This window comes from Somniosus microcephalus, chromosome 4 (assembly GCF_052327205.1).
Source record: "Somniosus microcephalus isolate GS21.2 chromosome 4, FLI_Smic_1.0, whole genome shotgun sequence".
Taxonomy (NCBI): Eukaryota; Metazoa; Chordata; class Chondrichthyes; order Squaliformes; family Somniosidae; genus Somniosus; species Somniosus microcephalus.
Genome location: NC_140990.1, coordinates 184,586,268 through 184,613,561, shown reverse-complemented (window position 1 = coordinate 184,613,561; position 27,294 = coordinate 184,586,268). Strand labels below are relative to the sequence as shown.

At 55.5% G+C, this 27,294-nt stretch overlaps 1 protein-coding gene across 5 annotated transcripts; it reads left to right on the top strand.

Annotated features, from left to right (window-relative positions):
* Positions 1-411: 411 nt before the first annotated feature.
* orc2 (origin recognition complex, subunit 2) lies at positions 412-25,995 on the top strand. Of its 5 annotated transcripts, none has more exons than XM_085985589.1 (15): positions 412-649; positions 1,116-1,211; positions 3,165-3,251; positions 3,926-3,957; positions 4,775-4,829; positions 6,549-6,721; positions 7,203-7,301; positions 7,707-7,816; positions 15,741-15,873; positions 16,310-16,406; positions 16,592-16,738; positions 17,490-17,661; positions 19,576-19,637; positions 20,042-20,198; positions 25,488-25,573. In XM_085985589.1, the coding sequence occupies exons 1-14, from the start codon at positions 427-429 to the stop codon at positions 20,191-20,193; spliced, it is 1,638 nt and encodes a 545-aa protein (XP_085841715.1). In that variant the 5' UTR covers positions 412-426; the 3' UTR covers positions 20,194-20,198; positions 25,488-25,573. The 5 variants fall into 5 exon arrangements, 3 of the variants coding, with proteins under 3 accessions (XP_085841715.1, XP_085841716.1, XP_085841714.1); XM_085985588.1 differs by having other exon boundaries at positions 481-649; positions 20,042-20,160; positions 25,488-25,995; XR_015078121.1 differs by lacking the exon at positions 17,490-17,661 and having other exon boundaries at positions 20,042-20,160; positions 25,488-25,995.
* The last annotated feature ends 1,299 nt before the right edge of the window (positions 25,996-27,294 follow it).

Genomic DNA, 27,294 nt, shown 5'->3' with positions numbered 1-27,294 from the left:
TCTCTCCCCCCCTCCCTCCGTCGGTCTCTCCCCCCCTCCCTCCGTCGGTCTCTCCCCCCCTCCCTCCGTCGGTCTCCCCCTCCCCCTCTCTCTCTTCCCCTCCCCCTCCCCCCCTGTCGGTCTCCCTCTCCCTCTCTCTCTCTCTCTCTCTCTCCCCCTGTCAGTCTCACACTCTCCCCCTGTCGGTCGGTCTCTCTCTCTTTTTCCCCGCCCCCCTGGGTGTGTGTGTCTCTCTCTCCTTTTCTCTCCCTCCCCTCCCCTCCCCTCCTTGTCGGGGTGTGTCTCTCTCTCTCTCTCTCTCTCTCTCTCTCCCCCCCCGCCCCTTGTTGGGGTGTCTCTGTCGGTCTCTCTCTCTGTCAGTCTCTTTCTGTCACAGTCTCTCTCCCTGTGTTATTCTTCTCTGCTCCTGTCTAACACGCTGCTGGAATGACCACCCCTTTATTACAAGGGGACTCCCTGGCACCCCACCATTTAATGAGTTTTGCGGTGACTTGTTTTTCAGGCATTAAGCTGCAGAACAATGCACCTCGGGCATTAGTAAATGTGAAGAAAGCTCCTAGGAAACGGGCAGAGACGGAGCCGGATGAGGAGAGTTCGGAGATCTTCAATGAGCGGGATTATGTGGAGGCCCTTGGAACAGGTGGCACAGGTACTGGGTATACTGCAGGCTGCTCACATTCTCATGTCAAGGGGGAAGCAATCAGGGTGGAATCGAGGTTATTGGAAGAAGACCAAGCCTGAAGCCCGATAGTCAAGGTACAGAGGAAGAGAGGGTGCAAGGCTGTGCGAGTGACCTCTGAAAATAAACAGGTGCAGCGTGGGGATAGGACTGTAAGTCGGGGGGGGGGGGGGTTAGGGCAGTAGAGGACAGTTTAGGTACAGGGGTAAAGGTGCCCCACAACACGATACAAATACCTTTCTTGAGCAGAAGTTGCTGAGTCTGTGCTGACGAGGAGGTTATGACCTTGCAGCAATCGCAGAGACTTGTCTGATGAATGATGGGCTGCACACTCTGACTGTCCTTGGATGGAGGTTTTCCATCTGATTTATGTCCCTGACCCCCAAAATGAGAGAAAAGCAGTTTGAAAATCTGAACGAAGCATTTGTGGTTGCAGGTTGCCCAGGTAATTCGAAGGATGGGATGCATGCAGCAGGTGGTGACGTCTTTACCTTTCAAACCATCAAACGTGGGAATAAGATGGCGAAGCTTGGTGAGTTTGAGGGGCCACATCACGGGGGTGTGGGGAGCTCTGGGGTGGCGGTGTGGGTTGGGTGGGGAGCTCGGGGTGGGCGGTTGGGTTGGGTTAGGGAGCTCGGGGTGGGTTGGGTTAGGGAGCTCGGGGTGGGCGGTTGGGTTAGGGAGCTCGGGGTGGGCGGTTGGGTTAGGGAGCTCGGGGTGGGCGGTTGGGTTGGGTTAGGGAGCTCGGGGTGGGTTGGGTTAGGGAGCTCGGGGTGGGCGGTTGGGTTAGGGAGCTCGGGGTGGGCGGTTGGGTTAGGGAGCTCGGGGTGGGCGGTTGGGTTAGGGAGCTCGGGGTGGGCGGTTGGGTTAGGGAGCTCGGGGTGGGCGGTTGGGTTAGGGAGCTCGGGGTGGGGGGTTGGGTTAGGGAGCTCGGGGTGGGCGGTTGGGTTAGGGAGCTCGGGGTGGGCGGTTGGGTTAGGGAGCTCGGGGTGGGCGGTTGGGTTAGGGAGCTCGGGGTGGGCGGTTGGGTTGGGTTAGGGGAGCTCGGGGTGGGTTGGGTTAGGGAGCTCGGGGTGGGTTGGGTTAGGGGAGCTCGGGGTGGGCGGTTGGGTTAGGGAGCTCGGGGTGGGCGGTTGGGTTAGGGAGCTCGGGGTGGGCGGTTGGGTTAGGGAGCTCGGGGTGGGCGGTTGGGTTAGGGAGCTCGGGGTGGGCGGTTGGGTTAGGGAGCTCGGGGTGGGCGGTTGGGTTAGGGAGCTCGGGGTGGGCGGTTGGGTTAGGGAGCTCGGGGTGGGCGGTTGGGTTAGGGAGCTCGGGGTGGGCGGTTGGGTTAGGGAGCTCGGGGTGGACGGGTGGGTTGGGTGGCGAGCTCGAGGTGGGTTGGGTGGAGCTTGTGGGTGGGTTGGGTGGAGCTTGGGGTGGGTGGGTTGGGTTAGGGAGCTCGGGGTGGGTGGGTGGGTTGGGTCAGGGAGCTCGGGCTGGGAGGGGTGGTGGGTTGGGTCAGGGAGCTTGGGCTGGGAGGGTGGGTTGGGTCAGGGAGCTCGGTGGGCGGGTGGGTTGGGTCAGGGAGCTCGGGGTGGGCGGGTGGGTTGGGTCAGGGAGCTCGGGGTGGGCGGGTGGGTTGGGTCAGGGAGCTCGGGCTGGGAGGGGTGGTGGGTTGGGTCAGGGAGCTCTGGCTGGGAGGGATGGTGGGTTGGGTTAGGGAGCTTGGGCTGGGAGGGTGGGTTGGGTTAGGGAGCTCGGGCTGGGCGGGTGGGTTGGGTTAGGGAGCTCGGGGTGGGTTGGGTCAGGGAGCTCGGGGCGGGTGGGTTGGGTCAGGGAGCTCGGGGTGGGCGGGTGGGTTGGGTCAGGGAGCTCGGGGTGGGCGGTTGGGTCAGGGTGGGCGGGTGGGTTGGGTCAGGGAGCTCGGGGTGGGTTGGGTCAGGGAGCTCGGGGTGGGTTGGGTCAGGGAGCTCGGGGTGGGTTGGGTCAGGGAGCTCGGGGTGGGGGGGGGTCAGGGAGCTCGGGGGTGGGGGGGGGTCAGGGAGCTCGGGGTGGGCGGTTGGGTCAGGGAGCTCGGGGTGGGTTGGGTCAGGGAGCTCGGGGTGGGTTGGGTCAGGGAGCTCGGGGTGGGTTGGGTCAGGGAGCTCGGGGTGGGGGGGGGTCAGGGAGCTCGGGGTGGGCGGGTGGGTTGGGTCAGGGAGCTCGGGGGTGGGCGGGTGGGTTGGGTCAGGGAGCTCGGGGTGGGTTGGGTCAGGGAGCTCGGGGTGGGGGGGGTCAGGGAGCTCGGGGCGGGTGGGTTGGGCCAGGGAGCTCGGGGTGGGCGGGTGGTTTGGGTCAGGGGAGCTCGGGGGAGGGGAAGGAGTGTATGGGGAGCTGTGGAGGGGGAGTGGTTTTGTTCTGAGAGTGAGAAGGGGGAGTCTCTGATGGCCCTTTCCCCAGTGGGGTTTGGGTGGGGGATGAGACTGTTGATATTTGAAGTGCTCAATCATTCTGTTTCGGATCACAGCCTCTGAACTTGCCCAGACGCCGGGGAAAAGTGTGACATTCTGTGCAGCCGACAGCCGATTGAGTGTGGATCAGGCCGGGAACGGCGGTGAGTTCCCAGCTCCAGGATAACTCCGGGACGTAATAAGAGATGGGGCCTGCAGGTTGGAGTGGAAACACTGAGCGATGGTAGGGACAGCTGGGTAACCAGGGGAACGACTGTTACAGAAAGCCCCCCGCACTGTGTGCTGGAGCTCAGGGTGCTGTCCTCGGGTCCAGTACCAAGTGGTCATTAACCAGCGTCTAGTCAATGAGTGTTGGCAGGCTGTTCACCTGTCTAGACATCACAGCTGAGCCTGATTCTGTCCTCACTCCAAATCACTCCCCACCCTCCCATCACTGGATCTCTCCTTCAGTGTCACGGGACAGCAATCAGGCTCCGGGTCCCAGGCTGACATTTTTCTTTCTCCTCCCCAATCCCGGGCACTGAGGCCTGCTTTATCCCCTATTGCGCCCCCCAGTTGAGATGCGGTGATGCAGCACCGACTGCAGGTCGCGCACGGGACCACCTGGTCAGTGTGATTTGAGAAATTGCCGGCTGTCTGGGAGGCAGATTTCGTGTTTGGAATGAAGCAGCGCTGAGTTTATTGCCTTGCTGTCTCCCAGTCCCAGCATCGCACTAATTCAGTCCTCGGGCAGGCACTTCTTCCAGCCCTCTTTATTTGTGTTTTGTGCGAAATTAGATTCTGGAGGTTGAAGGAATCTGTGTTTTTGTTTTCCCAGGACAGTCGATGCAGAGCAAGACCCCGTCCAAGGTGAGGAAGGAGCAGAGAGTCATCTATCAGCCCCGGTGTTAGAGGGTAACAAATGAAACATGCTCATGGGATCAATTACGGGCAATCTCCAGTCAGAGCAGATCTCCTCCTCTAACCCGTGCTGTACCAGCCCTGGGAGTGTTTGATGGGACAGTGTAGAGGGAGCTTTACTCTGTATCTAACCCGTGCTGTACCTGCCCTGGGAGTGTTTGATGGGACAGTGTAGAGGGAGCTTTACTCTGTATCTAACCCGTGCTGTACCTGCCCTGGGAGTGTTTGATGGGACAGTGTAGAGGGAGCTTTACTCTGTAACCCGTGCTGTACCTGCCCTGGGAGTGTTTGATGGGACAATGTAGAGGGAGCTTTACTCTGTATCTAACCCATGCTGTACCTGCCCCGGGAATGTTTGATGGGACATTGTAGAGGGAGCTTTACTCTGTACCTAATCCATGCTGTACCTGCCCTGGGAGTGTTTGATGGGACAGAGTATAGGGAGCTTTACTCTGTATCTAACCCATGCTGTACCTGCTTCCGGGACTCTGGATCTAATCCCAGTGATGAGTCCCACTGGTGAGCGTCACAGAATGAAGGTGCAGCCTGTACCTATAGCAGATAAGATTGGCACTGGTTACTGGGTCGAACGAGGTACGATTGATTCTCTGACTCGCTGAACTTTGGTCAGGGAGCCGTCCAGTGTCTGTTGGAGTATCTGGTGTGGTCAGTGCATGTTCCGGGCCGCGTGCACAGGATGGTAGACTGTTCTAGAAGGACGGATTGTGTTGGTTGTGTGTTCTGAACTGAGTTTTCTGCCCCACAGTGTAAGAGGCAGTTTGTGTCGACCACCCCCTACAGGCTGAGGAAAAGGCTGACCGGTGAGTGTGCAGGGCGGAGGGAGCGGGGGTGATAGAGGACCGTGGGGGGGTGGGGGCGGGGAGGGTTTCCACACCAGTCTGTCAGGTGGGTGGGTTGTTGACACTTCCCAGTGTTTGAAAATGATACTGGAACCAATGGGGTGACGCAACATTTTATTGAATCTTGAGGGATGGACCGTGTGCCCCGTGTCGGTGGGTGAGGGGTGGGTTGGTGGTGGAGAGATAGGGGTGAGGGGCTGTGTGTCCCGTCTCCGGGTGAGGGGCTGTGTCTCCCGTCTTGGGGTGAGGGGCTGTGTCTCCCGTCTTGGGGTGAGGGGCTGTGTCTCCCGTCTTGGGGTGAGGGGCTGTGTCTCCCGTCTTGGGGTGAGGGGCTGTGTCTCCCGTCTTGGGGTGAGGGGCTGTGTCTCCCGTCTTGGGGTGAGGGGCTGTGTCTCCCGTCTTGGGGTGAGGGGCTGTGTCTCCCGTCTTGGGGTGAGGGGCTGTGTCTCCCGTCTTGGGGTGAGGGGCTGTGTCTCCCGTCTTGGGGTGAGGGGCTGTGTCTCCCGTCTTGGGGTGAGGGGCTGTGTCTCCCGTCTTGGGGTGAGGGGCTGTGTCTCCCGTCTTGGGGTGAGGGGCTGTGTCTCCCGTCTTGGGGTGAGGGGCTGTGTCTCCCGTCTTGGGGTGAGGGGCTGTGTCTCCCGTCTTGGGGTGAGGGGCTGTGTCTCCCGTCTTGGGGTGAGGGGCTGTGTCTCCCGTCTTGGGGTGAGGGGCTGTGTCTCCCGTCTTTGGGTGAGGGGCTGTGTCTTCCGTCTTGGGGTGAGGGGCTGTGTCTCCCGTCCTGGGGTGAGGGGCTGTGTCTCCCGTCTCCGGGGGTGGGCGAGGGGCTGAGTGTCGCGCCTCGGGGGGTGAGGGGCTGTGTCTCCCGTCACGGGGGCGGGTGAGGGGCTGTCTCTCCCGTCACGGGGGCGGGTGAGGGGCTGTGTCTCCCGTCACGGGGGCGGGTGAGGGGCTGTGTCTCCCGTCACGGGGGCGGGTGAGGGGCTGTGTCTCCCGTCACGGGGGCGGGTGAGGGGCTGTGTCTCCCGTCACGGGGGCGGGTGAGGGGCTGTGTCTCCCGTCACGGGGGCGGGTGAGGGGCTGTGTCTCCCGTCACGGGGGCGGGTGAGGGGCTGTGTCTCCCGTCACGGGGGCGGGTGAGGGGCTGTGTCTCCCGTCACGGGGGCGGGTGAGGGGCTGTGTCTCCCGTCACGGGGGCGGGTGAGGGGCTGTGTCTCCCGTCCACGGGGGCGGGTGAGGGGCTGTGTCTCCCGTCCACGGGGGCGGGTGAGGGGCTGTGTCTCCCGTCCACGGGGGTGGGGGGTGAGGGGCTGTGTCTCCCTCCTTCGGGGGTGGGGGGTGAGGGGCTGTGTCTCCCTCCTTCGGGGGTGGGGGGTGAGGGGCTGTGTCTCCCTCCTTCGGGGGTGGGGGGTGAGGGGCTGTGTCTCCCTCCTTCGGGGGTGGGGGGTGAGGGGCTGTGTCTCCCTCCTTCGGGGGTGGGGGGTGAGGGGCTGTGTCTCCCTCCTTCGGGGGTGGGGTTGAGGGGCTGTGTCTCCCTCCTTCGGGGGTGGGGGGTGAGGGGCTGTGTCTCCCTCCTTCGGGAGTGGGGGGTGAGGGGCTGTGTGTCCCGTCTCCGGGGGGTGGGAGAGGGGCAGGCTAATCGGCCCTCCATCTCTGACTGAAGCTGTTGATTGTTTGATCCAGGCTCGGCCGATCTGAACGGCGACAGTGAGAGCGATTACTCGTCTTCAGACTCCGAATGGGGAGAGGAGAATTCCCCAGGAGGAGCCAGCGATCGGAGGCCAGTGCTCGAAGCAGTGACGTCAGCCCCAGCTCCAGGCAAAACCCCCACCAAGAAATCCAGGAAGCCCGCCCAGGTAGGCCCAGCTCGGCTGGTGAGTTCGCTGTGACCAGGGAGGGAGGAGAGTGCCAGGGACTGAGGGGGCAGATGCTGCTCTGGGACAGGACTGAGTCCAGGTCCCCCCTACCCCACTCCTGGGGGCTTGTTTCACCTTGAGGGACCTGTTTCCTCCTTGCAACGAGATCAGTTGCTCGTATTGAGAGCTGGGTCAGAGCAACCCAGGCTCGGGCCTGGGGTGTTAGTTCAGCCCTGCGGGGCGATGGGATTGCTGATGTTGGTGTCAGTTTATTCCCCATGTTGGCAAGTAGACTGCTGTTGGCTTTAGTGCTGGGCGGGTTAGCCCCCATTTTATAAGGTAGCTTGTTTCCGCCACAATACCTGTGCTGATAATTCCCGGGGCTGATTAATTATCTCTGAGCAGTCTCTGTGCTGACAGTAAGACGCAATTCGCCATTCTGACTTGGTGCAAGTTACTGATGTTTCTTTTTCTCTTTAAGCCAAACCTTGTTGAGCTGTACTTCGAAGCTCACAGTAGTTCAAAGGTCCTGACCTCTGACTGTACGTTACAGAAGCTGCAGACCCCAAAGCTGGATCAGGTATGTGTTGTATTGAGGTGTTACTTCAAGACTGAGATTGATAGATTTTAGTTAGGCAAGGGTATTAAGGGATATGGAATCAAGGCATTTAGATAGAGCTAAGATACAGATCAGACATCATCTAATTAAACAATGCAACAGACTCAAGTGCTGAAGGACCTACTCCTGTTCCTATGTTGGGTGGGTGCGATGGATATCGAGGGGCGCTTTGGGTGGGTGGGGGTTTGCGATGGGTGGGGTATCTGAAGGAGACTATGTTGTGGTGACTGTCAATATTCAGTGCTGTCCTCTGGCTGCGGGAGGTCCTAGATTCCTTGTGGCCATGCTCCAAGTGTGGGGGAAGCTCTGGTGGAACGTGCAGGACCCTCGCGCTGTAACCTGACCATTTGTTTCCACCTGATTCAGGAGACCTTGGCGAGGCTGCTGAGTGACGACAGTTTGCCCTTTGCAGGTGAGCGCAGGCAGCTCAACAATGAACATGAAAAACTCTTTCACAAGTGGATGCTGCAAACACAGTGAGTACAGCGTGCGAGGCCCTCGGTGCAGAGAGTAGTGCGCGCACACGCGTGCGAGGCCCTCGGTGCAGAGAGTAGTGCGCGCACGCGTGCGAGGCCCTCGGTGCAGAGAGTAGTGTGCGCACGCGCGTGCGAGGCCCTCGGTGCAGAGAGTAGTGCGCGCACGCGTGCGAGGCCCTCGGTGCAGAGAGTAGTGCGCGCACGCGTGCGCGGCCCTCGGTGCAGAGAGTAGTGCGCGCACGCGTGCGCGGCCCTCGGTGCAGAGTAGTGCGCGCACACGCGTGCGTGGCCCTCGGTGCAGAGAGTAGTGCGCGCACACGCATGCGAGGCCCTCGGTGCAGAGAGTAGTGCGCGCACACGCGTGCGAGGCCCTCGGTGCAGAGAGTAGTGCGCGCACACGCGTGCGAGGCCCTCGCTGCAGAGAGTAGTACGCGTGCGAGGCCCTCGGTGCAGAGAGTAGTGCGCGCGCACACGTGCGAGGCCCTCGGTGCAGAGTAGTGCGCGCACACGCGTGCGTGGCCCTCGGTGCAGAGAGTAGTGCGCGCACACGCATGCGAGGCCCTCGGTGCAGAGAGTAGTGCGCGCACACGCGTGCGAGGCCCTCGGTGCAGAGAGTAGTGCGCGCACACGCGTGCGAGGCCCTCGCTGCAGAGAGTAGTACGCGTGCGAGGCCCTCGGTGCAGAGAGTAGTGCGCGCGCACACGTGCGAGGCCCTCGGTGCAGAGAGTAGTGCGCGCGCACACGTGCGAGGCCCTCGGTGCAGAGAGTAGTGCGCGCGCACACGTGCCAGGCCCTCGGTGCAGAGAGTAGTGCGCGCGTGCGAGGCCCTCGGTGCAGAGAGTAGTGCGCGCACGCGTGCGAGGCCCTCGGTGCAGAGAGTAGTGCGCGCACGCGTGCGAGGCCCTCGGTGCAGAGAGTAGTGCGCGCGCACGCGTGCGAGGCCCTCGGTGCAGAGAGTAGTGCGCGCGCACACGTGCGAGGCCCTCGGTGCAGAGAGTAGTGCGCGCGTGCGAGGCCCTCGGTGCAGAGAGTAGTGCGCGCACGCGTGCGAGGCCCTCGATGCAGAGAGTAGTGCGCGCGCACGCGTGCGAGGCCCTCGGTGCAGAGAGTAGTGCGCGCGCACGCGTGCGAGGCCCTCGGTGCAGAGAGTAGTGCGCGCGCACACGTGCGAGGCCCTCGGTGCAGAGAGTAGTGCGCGCGTGCGAGGCCCTCGGTGCAGAGAGTAGTGCGCGCACGCGTGCGAGGCCCTCGGTGCAGAGAGTAGTGCGCGCGCACGCGTGCGAGGCCCTCGGTGCAGAGAGTAGTGCGCGCGCACGGCGTGCGAGGCCCTCGGTGCAGAGAGTAGTGCGCGCGCACGCGTGCGAGGCCCTCGGTGCAGAGAGTAGTGCGCGCGCACGCGTGCGAGGCCCTCGGTGCAGAGAGTAGTGCACGCGTGCGAGGCCCTCGGTGCAGAGAGTAGTGCGCGCACGCGTGCGAGGCCCTCGGTGCAGAGAGTAGTGCGCGCGTGCAAGGCCCTCGGTGCAGAGAGTAGTGCGCGCACGCGTGCGAGGCCCTCGGTGCAGAGAGTAGTGCGCGCGCACACGTGCGAGGCCCTCGGTGCAGAGAGTAGTGCGCGCGTGCAAGGCCCTCGGTGCAGAGAGTAGTGCGCGCACGCGTGCGAGGCCCTCGGTGCAGAGAGTAGTGCGCGCACGCGTGCGAGGCCCTCGGTGCAGAGAGTAGTGCGCGCACGCGTGCGAGGCCCTCGGTGCAGAGAGTAGTGCGCGCACGCGTGCGCGGCCCTCGGTGCAGAGAGTAGTGCGCGCACACGTGTGCGCGGCCCTCGGTGCAGAGAGTAGTGCGCGCACACGCGTGCGAGGCCCTCGGTGCAGAGAGTAGTGCGCGCACACGCGTGCGAGGCCCTCGGTGCAGAGAGTAGTGCGCGCACACGCGTGCGTGGCCCTCGGTGCAGAGTAGTGCGCGCGCACGCGTGCGTGGCCCTCGGTGCAGAGAGTAGTGCGCGCGCACGCGTGCGAGGCCCTCGGTGCGGAGAGTAGTGCGCGCGCACGCGTGCGAGGCCCTCGGTGCAGAGAGTAGTGCGCGCGCACGCGTGCGAGGCCCTCGGTGCGGAGAGTAGTGCGCGCGCACGCGTGCGAGGCCCTCGGTGCAGAGAGTAATGCGCGCGCGCGCACGCGTGCGAGGCCCTCGGTGCAGAGAGTAGTGCGCGCGCACGCGTGCGAGGCCCTCGGTGCAGAGAGTAGTGCGCGCGCACGCGTTGCGAGGCCCTCGGTGCAGAGAGTAGTGCGCGCGCACGCGTGCGAGGCCCTCGGTGCAGAGGAGTAGTGCGCGCGCCACGAGGCGTGCGAGGCCCTCGGTGCAGAGAGTAGTGCGCGCAAAGCGTCAGGCGCCGTGCGAGGCCCTCGGTGCAGAGAGTAGTGCGCGCGCACAGCGCGTGCGAGGCCCTCGGTGCAGAGAGTAGTGCGCGCGCACCGGCGGGCCCTCGGTGCAGAGAGGCGCGCCTCGGTGCAGAGAGTAGTGGAGTAGTGCGCGCGCACGCGTGCGAGGCCCTCGGTGCAGAGAGTAGTGCGCGCGTGCGAGGCCCTCGGTGCAGAGAGTAGTGCGCGCGTGCGAGGCCCTCGGTGCAGAGAGTAGTGCGCGCGTGCGAGGCCCTCGGTGCAGAGAGTAGTGCGCGCGTGCGAGGCCCTCGGTGCAGAGAGTAGTGCACGCGTGCGAGGCCCTCGGTGCAGAGAGTAGTGCGCTGCGCAGCGCGCGCGTGCGAGGCCCTCGGTGCAGAGAGTAGTGCGCGCGCGTGCGAGGCCCTCGGTGCAGAGAGTAGTGCGCGTGCGAGGCCCTCGGTGCAGAGAGTAGTGCGCGCACAAGCGTGCAAGGCCCTCGGTGCAGAGAGTAGTGCGCGCACAAGCATGCAAGACCCTCGGTGCAGAGTAGGGGGCACGCATGCGCGCGCAGTGCAGGGAGTAGTGTTTACACACAAGCGTGCGAGGCTCTTGGTGCAGAGAGTAGTGCGCGCGTGACCCTCTGTGCAGAGAGTACTGCGCGCACATAAGCATGCAAGGTTCTTGGTGCAGAGTGTAGTTTACACACAAGCGTGAAGACCCTCTGCAGAGAGTAGCGCGCGTGCGAGGCTCTTAGTGCAGAGAGTAGTGCGCACACACACAAGCATGCAAGATCCTCAGTGCAGAGAGTAGTGTGTGCACAAGCGTGCGAGACCCTCGGTGCAGAGAGTAGTGCACTCTCACAAGCGTGCGAGACCCTCAGTGCAGAGAGTAATGCACACACACAAGCGTGCGAGACCCTCGCTGTAGAGAGTAGTGCGTGCGCACACAAGCGTGTGAGGCCCTTGGTGCAGAGTAATGCCTAAAGAGGTAAGGGAAAACATAAAACTAAAAGAAAAAGCACACAAAAATGCAAAAACTAGCACAGATCCTGGTGACTAGGAAAGATAGAAAGAACAGCAAAGGGTCACAAATCAGACAGTAAGAGCTACAAAATGGGAGTATGAAAAGAAACTTGCAAGGGATATCAAAATCAACACACAATTTTTATAATTATATTTGGAAAAAGAGGGTAGTCAGGAGCAATGTTGGCCCCTTGGAAACTGATAGCGTTGATATTATCAATGAAAATAAGGAAGTGACGGACAAGTTGAATAATTACTTTGCGTCAGTATTTACAGTACAAGAAGAGGATAACCTGCTAGAAATCCCAAGGAAATTAATATTAAATCAGGGATGGGGACTCCCCAAAATTAACATAAGTAAAATAACAGTCATGAAGACAATAATGGCATTAAGAGTGACAAATCCCCAGGACCAGATGGTTTCCATCCCAGGGTTTTAAAGGAAGTAGGTGAGCAAATTGCAGATGCCCTGACTATAATCTTCCAAAGTTCCCTCGATTTGGAAACCCGTTCCTTTAGATTGGAAAATTGCACTTGGCACTCTGCTATTTAAGCATGGCGAGAGAGGGAAACCAGGGAATTATAGACCAGTTAGCCTAACATCTGTTGTGGGGAAATTACGAGAGTCTATAATTAAGGATAGGGTGACTGAATACCTTGAAAATTTTTAGTTGATCAGAGAGAGCCAACATGAATTTGTGAAAGGTAGGTCATGCCTGACAAACCTGATTGAATTTTTTGAAGAGGTGACTAAAGCAGTGGACAGGGGAATGTCTATGGATGTTATTTATATGAACTTCCAGAAGGCATTTGATAAAGTTCCAGAAGGCATTTGATAGTGTTCGCTAAAGTTGAAGCTCATGCAATTGAAGGCAAATTTTTGACCTGGTTAGGAAATTGGCTGAACAGCAGGAGACAGAGAGTAGGGATAATGGGCAGGTACTCTAATTGCCAGGGTGTGACTAGTGGTGTCCCACAGGGATCTGTGTTGGGGCCTCAACTATTCACAGTATTTATTAATGACTTAGATGATGGGATTGAAAGCCACATATCCAAGATTGCCAATGACACAAAGATAGATGGCATTGTAAGCAGTGTAGATTGAAGTATCAAATTACAAGATTTTAATAGATTAAACAAATGGGCAAAACTGTGGCAAATGGATTTCAATGTAGGCAAATGTGAGGTCATCTACTTTGGACCTAAAAAGGATAGAACAGGGTACTTTCTAAATGATGAAAAGCTAGAAACAGTGGAGGTCCAAAGAGACTTGGGGGGTCCATGTAAATAGATCATTAAAATGTCATGGACAACAACAGAAAATAATCAAAAAAGCTAATGGGATGCTGGCCTTTATATTTAGAGGACTAGAATACAAGTGGGTAGAAGTTATGCTGCAGCTGTACAAAGCCCTCGTTAGACCATACCTTCATATTGGCCTTGGAGGGAGTGCAGTGTAGGTTTATCAGAATGATACCTGGTCTCCAAGGATTAAATTACAAGGAGAGATTACACAAATTAGGGTTGTATTCCCTGGCATTTAGAAGGTTAAGGGGTGATTTGATCTAACTTTTCAAGATATTAAGGGGAGCTGATAGGCTAGATGAAGAGAAACTATTTCCGCTGGTTGGGGAGTATCGGACTAGGGGGCATAGTCTAGAAATTAGAGCCAGGCCTTTCAGGAGTGAAGTTAGAAAACACTTCTACACACACAGGATGGTAGAAATTTGGAAAACTCTTTCGCAATGCTAGGTGAATTGTTAATTTTAAATCTGAGATTGATAGATTTTTGTTAACCAACGATATTCAGGGATATGGAGCTGGGGAATGAGGTGGGCCAGGCTGACCGTGTCTGTGGGAGAACAGTTGGGTACGAGTGATCATCGTATCATAAGATTTAGATTAGCAATGGAGAGGAGCAAGGAACAATCTAGAGTGGAACTTCTAAACTGGAATAGGGCTAACTTCAATGTGAAAGGATCTAGGCAGGATAAAATGGAACCAAAGACTGACAGGAAAAACTGTAATGGAACAATGGGTGATCTTTAAGGAGGAGATGTTCCAAGTACAGGCTAGGTACATTCCAACAAGAGGGAAGGGTAAGGGAACCAAAGCAAGGGCTCCTTGGATGACGAGGGAGATAGAGAAGATGATGAAACAAAAAAAGAGGATGTATGATGCAGGTCAGGTGAATTCTTCAAGGGAGAACCAGACCAAATACAATAAGTTGAGAGGGGATGTGAAGATGAAAATAAGATCGGCAAAGAGAGAATATGAAAGTAGAATGGCGGTTAACATAAAAGGGAACCCAAAAATCTTCTACCGGCAGGTAAACAGTAAGTGGGTAGTAAGGCAGGGTGGGGCCTATTGGGGACAAAGGTGGTGATATATGTTTAGAGGCGCAGGGCAAGGCTAGAATGCTCAATGAGTACTTTGTATTGGTGTTTACTAAAGAGGTGGATGCTGACAAAATATTGGTAGAAGTGGAAAAGGTAGAAGCAATGGAAGGGGTGAAAATTGATAGACAGGATGTACTAGAAAGGCTGGGTATGATTAGGGTGGACAAGTCGCCTGGCCCAGATGGCTTGCATCCCAGGTTGCTATGGGAATTGGGAGGAGGCGATAGCGGAAGGGCTTGCCGTAATTTTCCAATCTTCCCTAGTTCGTAGCGGGTAGTTAGAGGCGGGGGAGGTGCCTGAGGATTGGAAAGTGGCAGATGTGACACCATTGTTCAAGAAAGGGTGCAAGGACAGTCCTAGTAACTACAGGCCGGTCAGTTTAGAAACAATAATCAAGGAAAAAATTAACACGTATTTGGAGAGGCTTAAGCTAATTAAGGAGAGCCAACACGGGTTTGTAAAAGGAAGATTTGTTTGACTAATCTAATTGAATTTTTTGACTAAGTAACTGGGAGGATTGATGAAGGGAATGCAATGAATGTTGTTGACATGGATTTTAGGAAGGCGTTTGACAAAGTATCACATAGAAGGCTGGTTAACAAAATTGAGGCTCATGGAATAGGTGGGCCAGTGGCAGCTTGGATAAGGAATTGGCTTAAGGACAGAAAACAGCAAGTTGTGGTAAATGGCTGTTTTTCAGATTGGAGGATGGTAAACAGTGGTGTTCCCCAAGGGTCAGTGCTGGGGCCACTGCTATAAATGACCTGGATATGGGAATACAGTAGAATTTCTAAATTTGCCAATGACACCAAACTTGGGGGTGTGGCAAACAGTGATGATATCAATTGACTGCAACAGGACATAGAAAAGCTAGCAGAATGGGCAGACCAGTGGCAGATGGAATTTAATAGAGAAGTGTGAGGTGATGCATTTTGACAGAAGGAACAGAGAGAGGCAATATACACTTAATGGCACAGTTTTAAAGAGTGTGCAGGGACAGAGGGGCCAGGGAGTTAATGTGCATAGGTCCCTGAAGGTGGCAGGACATATTGAGAGAGTGGTTAACAAAGCATATGGGATCTTGGGCTTCATAAATAGAGGTATTGAGTGCAAAAGTAGAGAAGTTATGCTGAACCTTTATAAAGTGCTGGTTAGGCCATAACTGGAGTATTGCGTCCAGTTCTGGTCACCACACTTTAGGAAGGATGTGAAGACCGAGGGTGCAGAGGCGATTTACCATAATGGTTCTGGGGATGGGGGATCTTAGCTGCAAGGACAGGTTGGAGAAGCTGGATTTGTTTTCATTAGGGCAAAGGAGGTTGAGGGGTGATTTGATAGAGGTGTACAAGATTATGACGGATTTGGATAGGCTAGACGGGGAAAGGCTGTTCCCATAGTTGATGGTACAAGGACTAGGGGACACAGATTGAAGGTTTTGGGCAAGAGATACAGGGGAGATGTGAGGATGTGACTTGGAATTTGCTGCTGACGGAAGTGGTGGAAGCGGAGACACTCAGTGTTTTCAAGGGGAGACTGAATAGGCACTTGAGGGAAATAAACTTGCAGGGCTACGGGGATAGAGCGGGGGAATGGGACTGACTGGATTGCTCTACAGAGAGCTGGCATGGACTTGATGGGCCGAATGGCCTCCTTCTGTGCCGCTATGACTCTATGGGCATATGGAGTTAGGTCACAGATCAGCCATGATCTCATTGAATGATGGAACAAGCTCGAGGGGCTAAATGGCCTACTCCTGTTCCTATGTTCTTAGCTTCAGGACAAGTTCTTATGAACCCCCCTGTGTTCGGATAGTTCCTGAGGATTACTCTCTTTCTCCCCTCCCCAACACCCTCCTGAAGGTGCTGACTCAGGCTGGATACATCTCCATAGGAGCTGGCTGCTGTGGCCCGGACAGTGAGTGATCAGCCATGATCTCATTGACTAGAGGAACAGGCTCGAGGGGCTAAATGGCCGCTTCCTGTTTCTATGTGCAAGGCCTGCGGTGCAGAGAGTAATGCACGCGCACACAAGTGTGCAAGGCCCTCGGTGCAGAGGGTAGTGCGTCACCGATGCTCAGTGATTCGTGTCTTTGACCTTCCCCTCTGATTCTCTTTCTCTTTCTCTCTTTCAGGTTGGGGTTCAGCCTCGTGTTGTATGGACTCGGCTCCAAGAGGGAGTTGCTGGAAGAGTTCCGCTGTCATATGCTGGAGGGCACTGTCCACTTGGTAGTGAACGGATTCTTCCCGAGTATAACTATTAAATCCGTGAGTATTTGCGGAGGAACAACATGAAGTAAAAACACAGCTGGGGACAAGGCCGAGGGCACTGATTACACGAGGTTTCAAACTAAAAGTGAGCCCCAGGCAGGCGGACTCCTTGTCCCTCCACCCACCCCTCATGGTCCCGGTGACAGCAAATCCTCTCCCTCCTTGCCTGTGCATTGATTGGGATCCCTGTCACAGGCCATGCAGGGGGGGGGTCGGGGGGTCAGGGCCGTCCGGGGGGGTGGGGGGGGGTGGTGGTCAGGGCCGTCCGGGGAGGGGGGGGGGGTCAGGGCCGTGCGGGGAGGAGCGGGGGGGTCAGGGCCGTGCGGGGAGGAGCTGTGTTTGGGGGGGGGGGGGGGTGGGGGTCATGCAGGGGTCGGGCCTTGCGGGGTCGGGGGCCACGTTCAATTGTAACTGAACAATTATTGTGCCGCAGATTCTGAACTCTATAACAGAAGAGGTTTTACAATATGAAGGAAGCTTCCGGAACCCCATGGACCAGCTGAACTTCGTCGTTCGGGCATTTAAGGAGGGTGTGTATCTGCAGGGCTTTATCACTGCTTGCAGTTCGTGTGTCCCAGAGCCGTGTCACGGGTAGGGAGCGTGACGTGGTGGGGGGAGCAGGTGTGTTGGTGGATGGGGCTTTGTATCTGAGTCTTGTGCTCTGTAATGTTCAGAGAGCTGTTGCTGTTTATTGCTGTGTTTTTCTCCCCCTCAGATTCCACGCTGAATCTTTATCTTCTGATCCATAACATTGATGGGCAGATGCTGCGAGGAGACCGGAACCAACAGATACTGAGCCAGCTCACTGCCATCCCTGGCATCCACCTCATCGCCTCCATTGATCACCTGAATGCCCCTCTGAGTGAGTGTCTCTAACCTCGGCTTCCGACTGCTTGGTCCGAGCGTAGATTGGAGGCTGGGAGCGAAGTTCGGTCCAGCTCTATCCCCAGTGTCAGACCGGGAGCCTCAATGGGACTGAGGAGGCCCAGACTGCCGGGAGTGGTTCCCAGCCTGTGGCCTAGCTCACTCCCTCTTGCCAGTACCTGTGATCAGGCCTGCTGAGTGTGTCCTGCTAACTGATCTCAGTCGGGATCCTCTTGTGCTGCCTCGGGCCATGGGAGAGGAGGCTGAGGGCAATCGAGGAAAGACCCCCAGAGCTGGCAGATCCAGGCTCAAACTCCCCAGTCTGTCCTCATGTGGGTATCTGCTATAATTAGCCTGGGTGGGGGGGGTCCCTTTCTGTCGGGACGAGGCAGTTGGGAGTCTATGTCTGTGTGTGAGGGGGATGTTGGAGAGACCCTGTGAGTTGGGGAGTCTGGGTGGGGGGCAATGTGTTTGTGTGGGGGGCGGGTTGGGGAGACCCTGTAGGGTCGGGGGGAGGGATGTTGGAGAGACCCTGTGAGTTGGGGAGTCTTGGTTGGGGGGGGGGGGGGGGCGGCAGTGTGTTTGTGTGGGGGGGGGGCGTGTTGGGGAGACCATGGTTGGGGGGGGGGGGTGTCTCTGTCTATGTAAGGGGGGGGCTGGGGTTGGGAGTCTCACTGTGTGTGGTGGGGGGGGGGGGGAGTTTGGGGCGACCATGTCTGACCTGCAGTGACCTGGTTCCTGTTTGACAGTGTGGGATCAGACTCGGAGCTGTCTCTTTAACTGGCTGTGGCACGAGGTGACGACCTTTAAACCCTATACGGAGGAGACCTCGTACGAAAACTCGCTGCTGGTCCGACAGTCGGGAGCATTGGCACTGAGCTCGCTGACTCACGTACTGCGCAGCCTCACTCCCAACGCCAGGTAACAGGTGCAAGGTGGGGGAAGGATGTGGTGGCAGAATCCATAGAAACATAGAAGATAGGAGTAGGCCATTCAATGCGATCATGGCTGATCATCCAATTTCAATACCCGGTCCCTGCTTTCTCCCCATACCCCTGGATCCCTTTAGCCTTAAGAAATATATCCAACTCCTTCTTGAATATATTTAATGAATTGGCTTCTACTGCCTTCTGTGGTAGAGAATTCCACAGGTTCACCACTCTCTGGGTGAAGAAATTCCTCCTCATTTCTGTCCTAAATGGCTTACCCCTTATCCTTAGACTGTGACCCCCTGGTTCTGGACTCCCCGACCATCGGGAACATCCTTCCTGCATCTAGTCTGTCCAGTCCTGTCAGAATTTTATAAGTTTCAATGAGATCCCCTCTCATTCTTCTAAACTCCAGCGAATACAAGCCCAATCGTCCCAATCTCTCCTCATACATCATTCCTGCCATCCCAGGTATCAGCCTGGTGAATCTTCGCTGAACTCCTTCCATGGCAAGAACATCCTTCCTCAGATAAGGCGACCAAAACTGCACACAATACTCCAGATGTGGTCTCACCAAGGCCCTGCACAACTGCAGCAAGACATCCAGGTAGTGGGGTTAAAGGGGCGGGCTCTCGCTGGGGTTAAAGGGGCGGGCTCTCGCTGGGGTTAAAGGGGCGGGCTCTCGCTGGGGTTAAAGGGGCGGGCTCTCGCTGGGGTTAAAGGGGCGGGCTCTCGCTGGGGTTAAAGGGGCGGGCTCTCGCTGGGGTTAAAGGGGCGGGCTCTCGCTGGGGTTAAAGGGGCGGGCTCTCGCTGGGGTTAAAGGGGCGGGCTCTCGCTGGGGTTAAAGGGGCGGGCTCTCGCTGGGGTTAAAGGGGCGGGCTCTCGCTGGGGTTAAAGGGGCGGGCTCTCGCTGGGGTTAAAGGGGCGGGCTCTCGCTGGGGTTAAAGGGGCGGGCTCTCGCTGGGGTTAAAGGGGCGGGCTCTCGCTGGGGTTAAAGGGGCGGGCTCGCTGGGGTTAAAGGGGCGGGCTCTCGCTGGGGTTAAAGGGGCGGGCTCTCGCTGGGGTTAAAGGGGCGGGCTCTCGCTGGGGTTAAAGGGGCGGGCTCTCGCTGGGGTTAAAGGGGCGGGCTCTCGCTGGGGTTAAAGGGGCGGGCTCTCGCTGGGGTTAAAGGGGCGGGCTCTCGCTGGGGTTAAAGGGGCGGGCTCTCGCTGGGGTTAAAGGGGCGGGCTCTCGCTGGGGTTACAGGGGCGGGCTCTCGCTGGGGTTACAGGGGCGGGCTCTCGCTGGGGTTACAGGGGCGGGCTCTCGCTGGGGTTACAGGGGCGGGCTCTCGCTGGGGTTAAAGGGGCGGGCTCTCGCTGGGGTTAAAGGGGCGGGCTCTCGCTGGGGTTAAAGGGGCGGGCTCTCGCTGGGGTTAAAGGGGCGGGCTCTCGCTGGGGTTAAAGGGGCGGGCTCTCGCTGGGGTTACAGGGGCGGGCTCTCGCTGGGGTTACAGGGGCGGGCTCTCGCTGGGGTTACAGGGGCGGGCTCTCGCTGGGGTTACAGGGGCGGGCTCTCGCTGGGGTTACAGGGGCGGGCTCTCGCTGGGGTTACAGGGGCGGGCTCTCGCTGGGGTTACAGGGGCGGGCTCTCGCTGGGGTTTGGGACCCCTGGGGTTAAAAGGATGGTGGGAATTCGGCCAAGTTTGCTTCTGGCTTTTGCCTGATGTACCCAGACAGTGGGGAGGAGGGGGGTTAGGCTGGGTGGGCACTGACCTGCCAATATCATGGGGCGGTAGGAGCTGAACATGACCCGTGCAGTGGGATTGAATGTATCTGTTGGAATCTCGGTGGTTTCGCGTCAAATATGGGGAACCCAGAGCAGAATCTCGGGCTGACGCTGCCTCTCTCACTTTGTTCTGCCGCAGGGGGATATTTAAACTCTTGGCTCAGTTCCAGTTGGAAAACAAGGATAACTCGTCTTACCCAGGTAAAGGCGGGGGAGGGAAACGGATGGGATGGGGAAGAGGGTCGGGGGGGGGTACAGGTCGGTTGGGGAGGGGGGGAGAGAGACCAATGCTCCACACCCCAGGTACGGGTTCAGGTTCCGTGGCTGGCAAAGTTAAAGAGCAAAATCCAACCTGTCTGAACCTTGAATAATTGGTGCCTGCTCCAAACAATTACCCACATTGCATAATACCAGGATGACTTACAACTCCTGCTGGCTCCTAACCTGAGGCTCGGCCAGCGCCCATGTGTTGGGTGTCTGCTGCGGGTGCTGCCACTGTTCCGTCCAGGCCGCGCATTTTCAGTGGGTCATTGACTGTAGGAAGATTGGTTGTGTACCTGGGAGCAGAATCCCACTAATGTCAGTCTTTACTCTCTCTCCCTCAGGCTTGTCCTTTCAGGATTTCTACCAGCGATGTCGTGAGGCCTTCCTGGTGAATAGCAACCTCACTCTGCGGGCACAGCTCACTGAGTTTAGAGATCACAAACTGATCAGGAATAAAAAGGTGAGGCACAGTCCGCCCCACGTGTACACCTGAGCCAGGTGAGGTATGGTTCCTTTTTTAAAAATTTGTTCATGGGATGTGGACGTTGCTGGCAAGGCCAGTATTTATTGCCCATCCCTAGTTGCCCTCGAAGGTGGTGGTGAACCGCTGCAGTCCGTGTGGTGAAGGTAGTCCCACAGTGCTGTTAGGGAGGGAGTTCCAGGATTTTGACCCAGCGACAATGAAGGAACGGCAATATACTTCCAAGTCAGGATAGTGTGTGACTTGAAGGGGAACTTGGAGGTGGTGGTGTTCCCATGCACCTGCTGCCCTTGTCCTTCTAGGTGGTAGAGGTCACGGGTTTGGGAGGTGTTGCCGATGAAGCCTTGGCGAGTTGCTGCAGTGCATCTTGTAGATAGTACACACTGCAGCCACGGTACGCCGGTGATGGAGGGAGTGAATATTTAAGGTGGTGGATGGGGTGCCAATCAAGCGGGCTGCTTTGTCTTGGATGGTGTCGAGCTTCTTGAGTATTGTTGGAGCTGCACTCATGCATGCAAGTGGAGAGTATTCCATCACACTCCTGACTTGTGCCTTGTAGATGGCGGAAAGGCTTTGGGGAGTCAGGAGGTGAGACACTCCGCCATAGAATACCCAGCCTCTGACCTCTTGTTGCCACAGTATTTGTGGTTGGTCAATGGTGACCCCCAGGATATTGATGGCGCGAATGTTACCTGCCACTTATCAGCCCAAGCCTGAATATCGTCCATGTCTTGCTGCTTGTGGGCATGGACTGCTTTATTATCCGAGAAGTTGCAAATGGCACTGAACAGTGTGCAATCATCAGCAAACATCCCCACTTCTGACCTTATAATGGAGGGAAGGTCATTGATGAAGCAGCTGAAGATGGTTGGGCCTAGGACACTGCCCTGAGGAACTCCTGCAGCGATGTCCTGGGGCTGTGATGATTGACCTCCAACCACCACAACCATCTTACTTTGTGCTAGGTATGACTCCAGCCAGTGGAGTGTTTTCTCCCCAATTCCCATTGACTTCAGTTTTACTTGGGCTCTTTGATGCTACACTCAAATGTTGCCTTGATGTCAAGGGCAGTCACTCACCTCGCCTCTGGAATTCAGCTCTCTTGTCCATTTTGGACCAAGGCTGTAATGCGGTCTGGAGCCGAGTGGTCCTGGTGGAACCCAAACTGGGCATCATTGAGCAGGTTAGTGGTGAGTAAATGCTGCTTGATAGCACTGTCGACGACATCTTCCATCACTTTGCCAATGATTGAGAGTAGACTGATGGGGCGGTAATTGGCAAGATTGGATTTGTCCTGCTTTTTGTGGACAGGACATACCTGGGCAGTTTTCCACATTGTCGGATAAATGCCAGTGTTACAGCTGTGCTGGAACAGCTTGGCTAAAGGCGCAGCTAGTTCTGGCGCACAAGACATCAGCACGACAGCCGGGATGTTGTCGGGGCCCACAGCCTTTGCTGTATCCAGTGCACTCAGCCGTTTCTTGATATCACCTGGAGTGAATTGAATTGGCTGAAGACTGGTTTCTGTGATGGTGGGAACCTCAGGATTAGGCTGATATGGATGATCCACTCGACACTTCTGGCTGAAGTTGGTTGCAAACGCTTCAGCTTTGTCTTTTGCACTCACGTGCTGGGCACCACCCTCATTGAGGATGGGGATATTCATGGAGCCTCCTACTCCGTCAGGTTAGTTGTTTAATGGTCCACCACCATTCACGACTGGATGTGGCAAGACTGCAGAGCTTTGATCTGATCCGTTGATTGTGGGATTGCTTAGTTCTTAGATTGTGGCATGCTGCTTCTGCTTTTTAGCATGCATGTAGTCCTGTGTTGCAGCTTCTTCAGGTTGGCACTGCATTTTTAGGTACACCTGGTGCTGCTCCTGGTATGCTCTTCTACACTCCTTATTGAACCAGGGTTGGTCCCCTGGCTTGATGGTATTGGTAGAGTGAGGGATATGCCGGGCCGTGAGGTTACAGATTGTGGTGGAATACAATTCTGCTGCTGCCGATGGCCCACAGCGCCTCATGAATGCCCAGTTTTGAGCTGCTAGATCTGTTTTGAATCTATGCCATTTAGCACGGTGGTAGTGCCACACAACACGATGGAGGGGTGTCCTCAGTGTGAAGACGGGACTTCGTCTCCACAATGACTGTGCGGTGGTCACTGCTACTAATGCTGTCATGGACAGATGCATCTGTGACAGGTATATTGGTGAGGACGAGATTAAGTAGGTTTTTCCCCTCGTGTTGGTTCTCTCACCACCTGTCGCAGGCCCAGACTGGCAGCTATGTCCTTTAGGACTCAGCCAGCTCGGTCAGTAGTGGTGCGGCCGAGCCACTCTTGGTGATGGACGTTGAAGTCCCCCACCCAGAGTACATTCTGTGCCCTTGCTACTCTCAGTGCTTCTTCCAAGTGGTGTTCAACATGGAGGAGTACTGATTCATCAGCTGAGGGAGGGCAGTAGGTGGTTTCCTTGCCCTGATCTGAAGCCATGAGACTCCACGGGGTCCGGAGTCAATGTTGAGGACTCCCAGGGCCACTCCTTCCCGACTCTGCTGCCACCCCTGGTAGGTCTGTCCTGCCAGTGGGACAGGACATACCCAGGGATGGTGTTGGAGGAGTTTGGGACATTGGCTGAAAGGTTAGTCATAACGGCACAGAAGGAGGCCATTTGGCCCATCGAGTCCGCGCCAGCTCTCTGTTGAGCAATCCAGTCAATCCCATTCTCCCGCTCTATCCCTGTAGCCCTGCAAGTTTATTTCCCTCAAGTGCCTATCCAGTCTCCCCTTTAAAACATTGAGAGTTTCAGCTTCCACCACTTCCGTCGGCAGCGAGTTCCAGGTCCTCACCACTCGCTGCGCAAAAAAGTTTTTCCTCACATCCCCCCTGTATCTCCTGCCCAAAACCTCAAGTCTGTGTCCCCTAGTCCTTGTACCATCAACTAGTGGGAACAGCCTTTCCCCGTCTAGCCTATCCAAACCCGTCATAATCTTGTACACCTCTATCGAATCACCCCTCAACCTCCTTTTGCTCTAATGAAAACAAATCCGGCTTCTCCAACCTGTCCTTGTAGCTAAGATCCCCCATTCCTGGAACCATTCTGGTAAATCTCCTCTGCACCTTCTCAAGGGTTTCACATCCTTCCTAAAGTGTGGTGACCAGAACTGGACACAATACTCCAGTTGTGGCCTAACCAGCGCTTTATAAAGGTTCAGCATAACTTCTCTACTTTTGTACTCAATACCTCTATTTATAAAGCCCAAGATCCCATATGCTTTGCTAACCACTCTCTCAATATGTCCTGCCAGCTTCAGGGACATATACACATTAACTCCCAGGACCCTCTGTCCCTGCACACTCTTTAAAACTGTGCCATTAAGTGTATATTGCCTCTCCCTGTTCCTTCCGCCAAATTCCATCTGCCCATTCTGCTAGCCTTTCTATGTCTTGTTGCAGTCAATTGGTATCATCCTCACTGTTTGCCATACCCCCAAGTTTGGTGTCATTGGCAAATTGAGAAATTCTACTCTGTATTCCAATATCCAGGTCATTTAAAAAAAATATATTTCAGAAAAAGCAGTGGCCCCAGCACTGACCCTTGGGGAACACCACTGTCTACCATCCTCCAGTGTGAAAAACAGCCACAAATAACCACAACTCACTGTTTTCTGTCCTTAAGCCAATTCCTTATCCAGGCTGCCACTGACCCACCTATTCCATGAGCCTCAATTTTGTTAACTAGCCTCCTATGTGGTACTTTGTCAAACACCTTCTGAAAATCCATGTAGACAACATCCATTGCATTCCCTTCATAAAAAAATGATTCTGTGAGTCTATGTTGTTTGACTCGTTTGTGGGACAGCTCTCCCAATTTTGGCACAAATCCCCAGATGTTGGTGAGGAGAGCTTTGCAGGGTCGATTGGGCTGTGTGCGCCGTTGCTGTAGCCGGCGCCGAGGTTGATGCCGGGTGGTCCGTCCGGTTTTATTATTCTTGTTTTTCGTAGCGGTTTTTTGCAACTGAGTGGCTTGCTAGGCCATTTCAGAGGGCAGTTAGAGTCAACCACATTGCTGTGGGTCTGGAGTCACATATAGGCCAGACCGGGTAAGGACAGCAGATTTCCTTCCCTGAAGGACACTAGTGAACCAGATGGGTTTTTACGACAATCCAATAGATTCATGGTCACCATTACTGATGCTAGCTTTTTATTCCAGATTTATTTAATTAACTGAATTTAAATTCCCCACCTGACGTAGTGGGATTTGAACTCTCGTCTCTGGATCATTATTCCAGGCCTCTGGATTAGTAGCCCAGTAACATAACCACTATGCTATCATTCCCTTGTACATGCCTGAGCTAGGTGAGGTACAGTCTCTTTCTTCCCCCCCCCCCCCCCGCCATGTACACACCTGAGCCAGGTGAGGTACAGTCCCTCCTCCCGTGTACATGCCTGAGCCAGGTGAGTACAGTCCCTCATACACGCCTGGGCCAGGTGAGGTACAGTCCCTCCCGTGTACACGCCTGAGCCAGGTGAGTACAGTCCCTCCTCCCGTGTACATGCCTGAGCCAGGTGAGTACAGTCCCTCCTCCCGTGTACACGCCTGAGCCAGGTGGGTACAGTCCTCCCTCCCATGTACACGCCTGAGCCAGGTAAGTACAGTCCCTCCCGTGTACACATGAGCCAGGTGAGGTACAGTCCTCCCTCCCGTGTACACGCCTGAGCCAGGTGAGGTACAGTTTCTCCCTCCCTCGTACACGCCTGGGCCAGGTGAGGTGCAGTCCCTCCAGTGTACACGCCTGAGCCAGGTGAGGTGCAGTCCCTCCCGTGCACACGCCTGAGCCATGTGAGGTACAGTCCGTCCCGTTGTCACTCTGGGGTTCCCCACACCATGTCGCGCACACTCCTACAAGACGACCTTTAATATAACTGAGATTGTCCCCCTCCATCACTAATTCGGACATGTTTGCATTTAACCTCTGAAGTTTGAAGTAGCAGGGGGCACTGGACAGTGATCCTGCCGGAGCAGGATTCCTGCCTAATTTTCCCCCCTCAATTCAGGGAGGTTGTGGCCAATCATAGCCTCAGGTATTACTATGTCTCGGGTAGCTAACTAACTGTGGGCGGGGCCTGGAGCCTTCCTTGAAGGCCAGGGTACTGGTGAGCAAATCTTCGCTCATCACTGGGGAAAATTAGAGCACTTTCTCTTCACGATGATTGCAGAGGAGCCACGGTTGTGGTTTGTAGTTGAGGCCTGCTAGAGTGGGTCATTGCCTGATGGATGGGTTGCTGTTTTAATTTGTCAGGGTGCTGATGGCGTTGAGTATCTCGTCATCCCTGTCGACGTGGCAACACTGAGCGACTTCCTCGAAATGGAAGAAAAGGAGACCTAGATTGAAGGGGGAGATCCTACAGAGTAGATGACCACGGCTGCAGGAATGAGGAAATCCCGGATTCCAATCACCCGAATGCCTTCAGTGCCTCGTGTTTGATGTGAATGATCAGAATAGAAATGCCACACAGCCTTGCAGTCCAGTGACCTTTGCCTGTGGCCCCTGGTTACCCTCCCGCTTGTATGTGGGCGGGGGGGGGTGTCTGAGCACTGTCACTGTCTCCGCGGCAGACAGGTAATTTTTTGCGGAGTGATTCTTTGGGTGGTCTGTTTCGAACAGTCGGGTGTGATGCTCACAGTGGTGTACTGCCAATGTAATGCTCTTTCTCTGTAGTTTAAAACCCAACTCCTGTTTGTTTGCCTCCTTCACACTGTTTTCAAAGTTTTGTAAAAATTTCTATTAAAGCTGTCTTTCACTGTGATACCAACTGTAGTTTGTGCAGAGTATTAAAGCCAGGACTCCTCACACCGCCCCCGTCGCGCCGCCCTGCGCACGGCCAAGTGTGTGTGAAATGTATCAGACCCTCCTCCTGCTCTCTTGACTGTGCCCACTAAACTGCTGACGACCCCATTGCTCGCTGATATTGTAAAGCCTCTTCACAGATAGTTTTCCCTTCCCATTGAAAACTGTAGTCATCACGTCCCTGCTCAAAAATCCCACCCTTGCCCCCTCCGTCCTCGCCAACTTTCTTCTCAAATATTTGAACGTGTCGTCTCCCAAATCCGTGCCCATCTTTCCCACAACTGCTTGCTTGAATCCCTCCAATCAGGTTTCTGCCCCTGCCACAGCATTATAACAGCTCTTATCAAAGTCATAGTCATGAATGACATCCTATGTGACTGGTAAACTATCCCTCCTCAACCTTCTCAAGCTGACTGCAGCCTTTGACATGGTTGACCACACCATCCTCCTCCAATGCCTCTCCACTGTTGGGCTGGATGGGACTGCACTCACCTGGTTCCATTATTAGCTTGAAGGGATAATTACTAGTCCTAGCTGTTTTCGGGCTACCCCAGATCAGGCATATTCCCCAGACGTTCACCTTCAACTAAAGTTAGAGATAGCTGAATTCTATAAGATGCTTAATTGGGTCTAAACGTCCAGGGTATCTCTCTCTAAAGGAAAGGAACGACTTGAAGATGTTACTGTCTTCCAGATAGCACTTTTAATAAGTTTAACTAAATTGTAACCTTCCGGCTATTATGAGAGTCCGGAAACCGCCCCCAAAATTCTGCAACTCCTTACAAGAGTGTACAGAGATTGAGTTTGCGAGTTTGATACAGAAATACTATTTGAGACAATTCTAAAAATATATAGATTTATTTTAAGAGCCGACATACAGTTAACAGCTGATGAGTCAATTGCGACTTTAACAGTTCAAAATACAAATAGCTTACATTTCTTATTCTCAGAGATCCTTATTCTCAAATCTTAACTTCGTACATTTTTACATTTCTTATTTCTAATCCAGAATATCCACCAAAATCAAATAAGAGTACCTCTTGATCCCTGAAACTCAGAGTTAAAAACTTAGAGCCTGCCTCTGAAGTTGAGAATCGCTTGCCCCTTCCAGCGACTTCTGACTTTCTATTTGAAAGCTCTATTTTTATATTTTTTTTTAGTGGTTTATTCTTTGAAGTTTTCTGCTGATTTAAGTTAATTATCTCTAGTCATTCTTTCTGTTGGCTTAGAATCTTGTCTGCTGTGTAGGTGTTTCAAA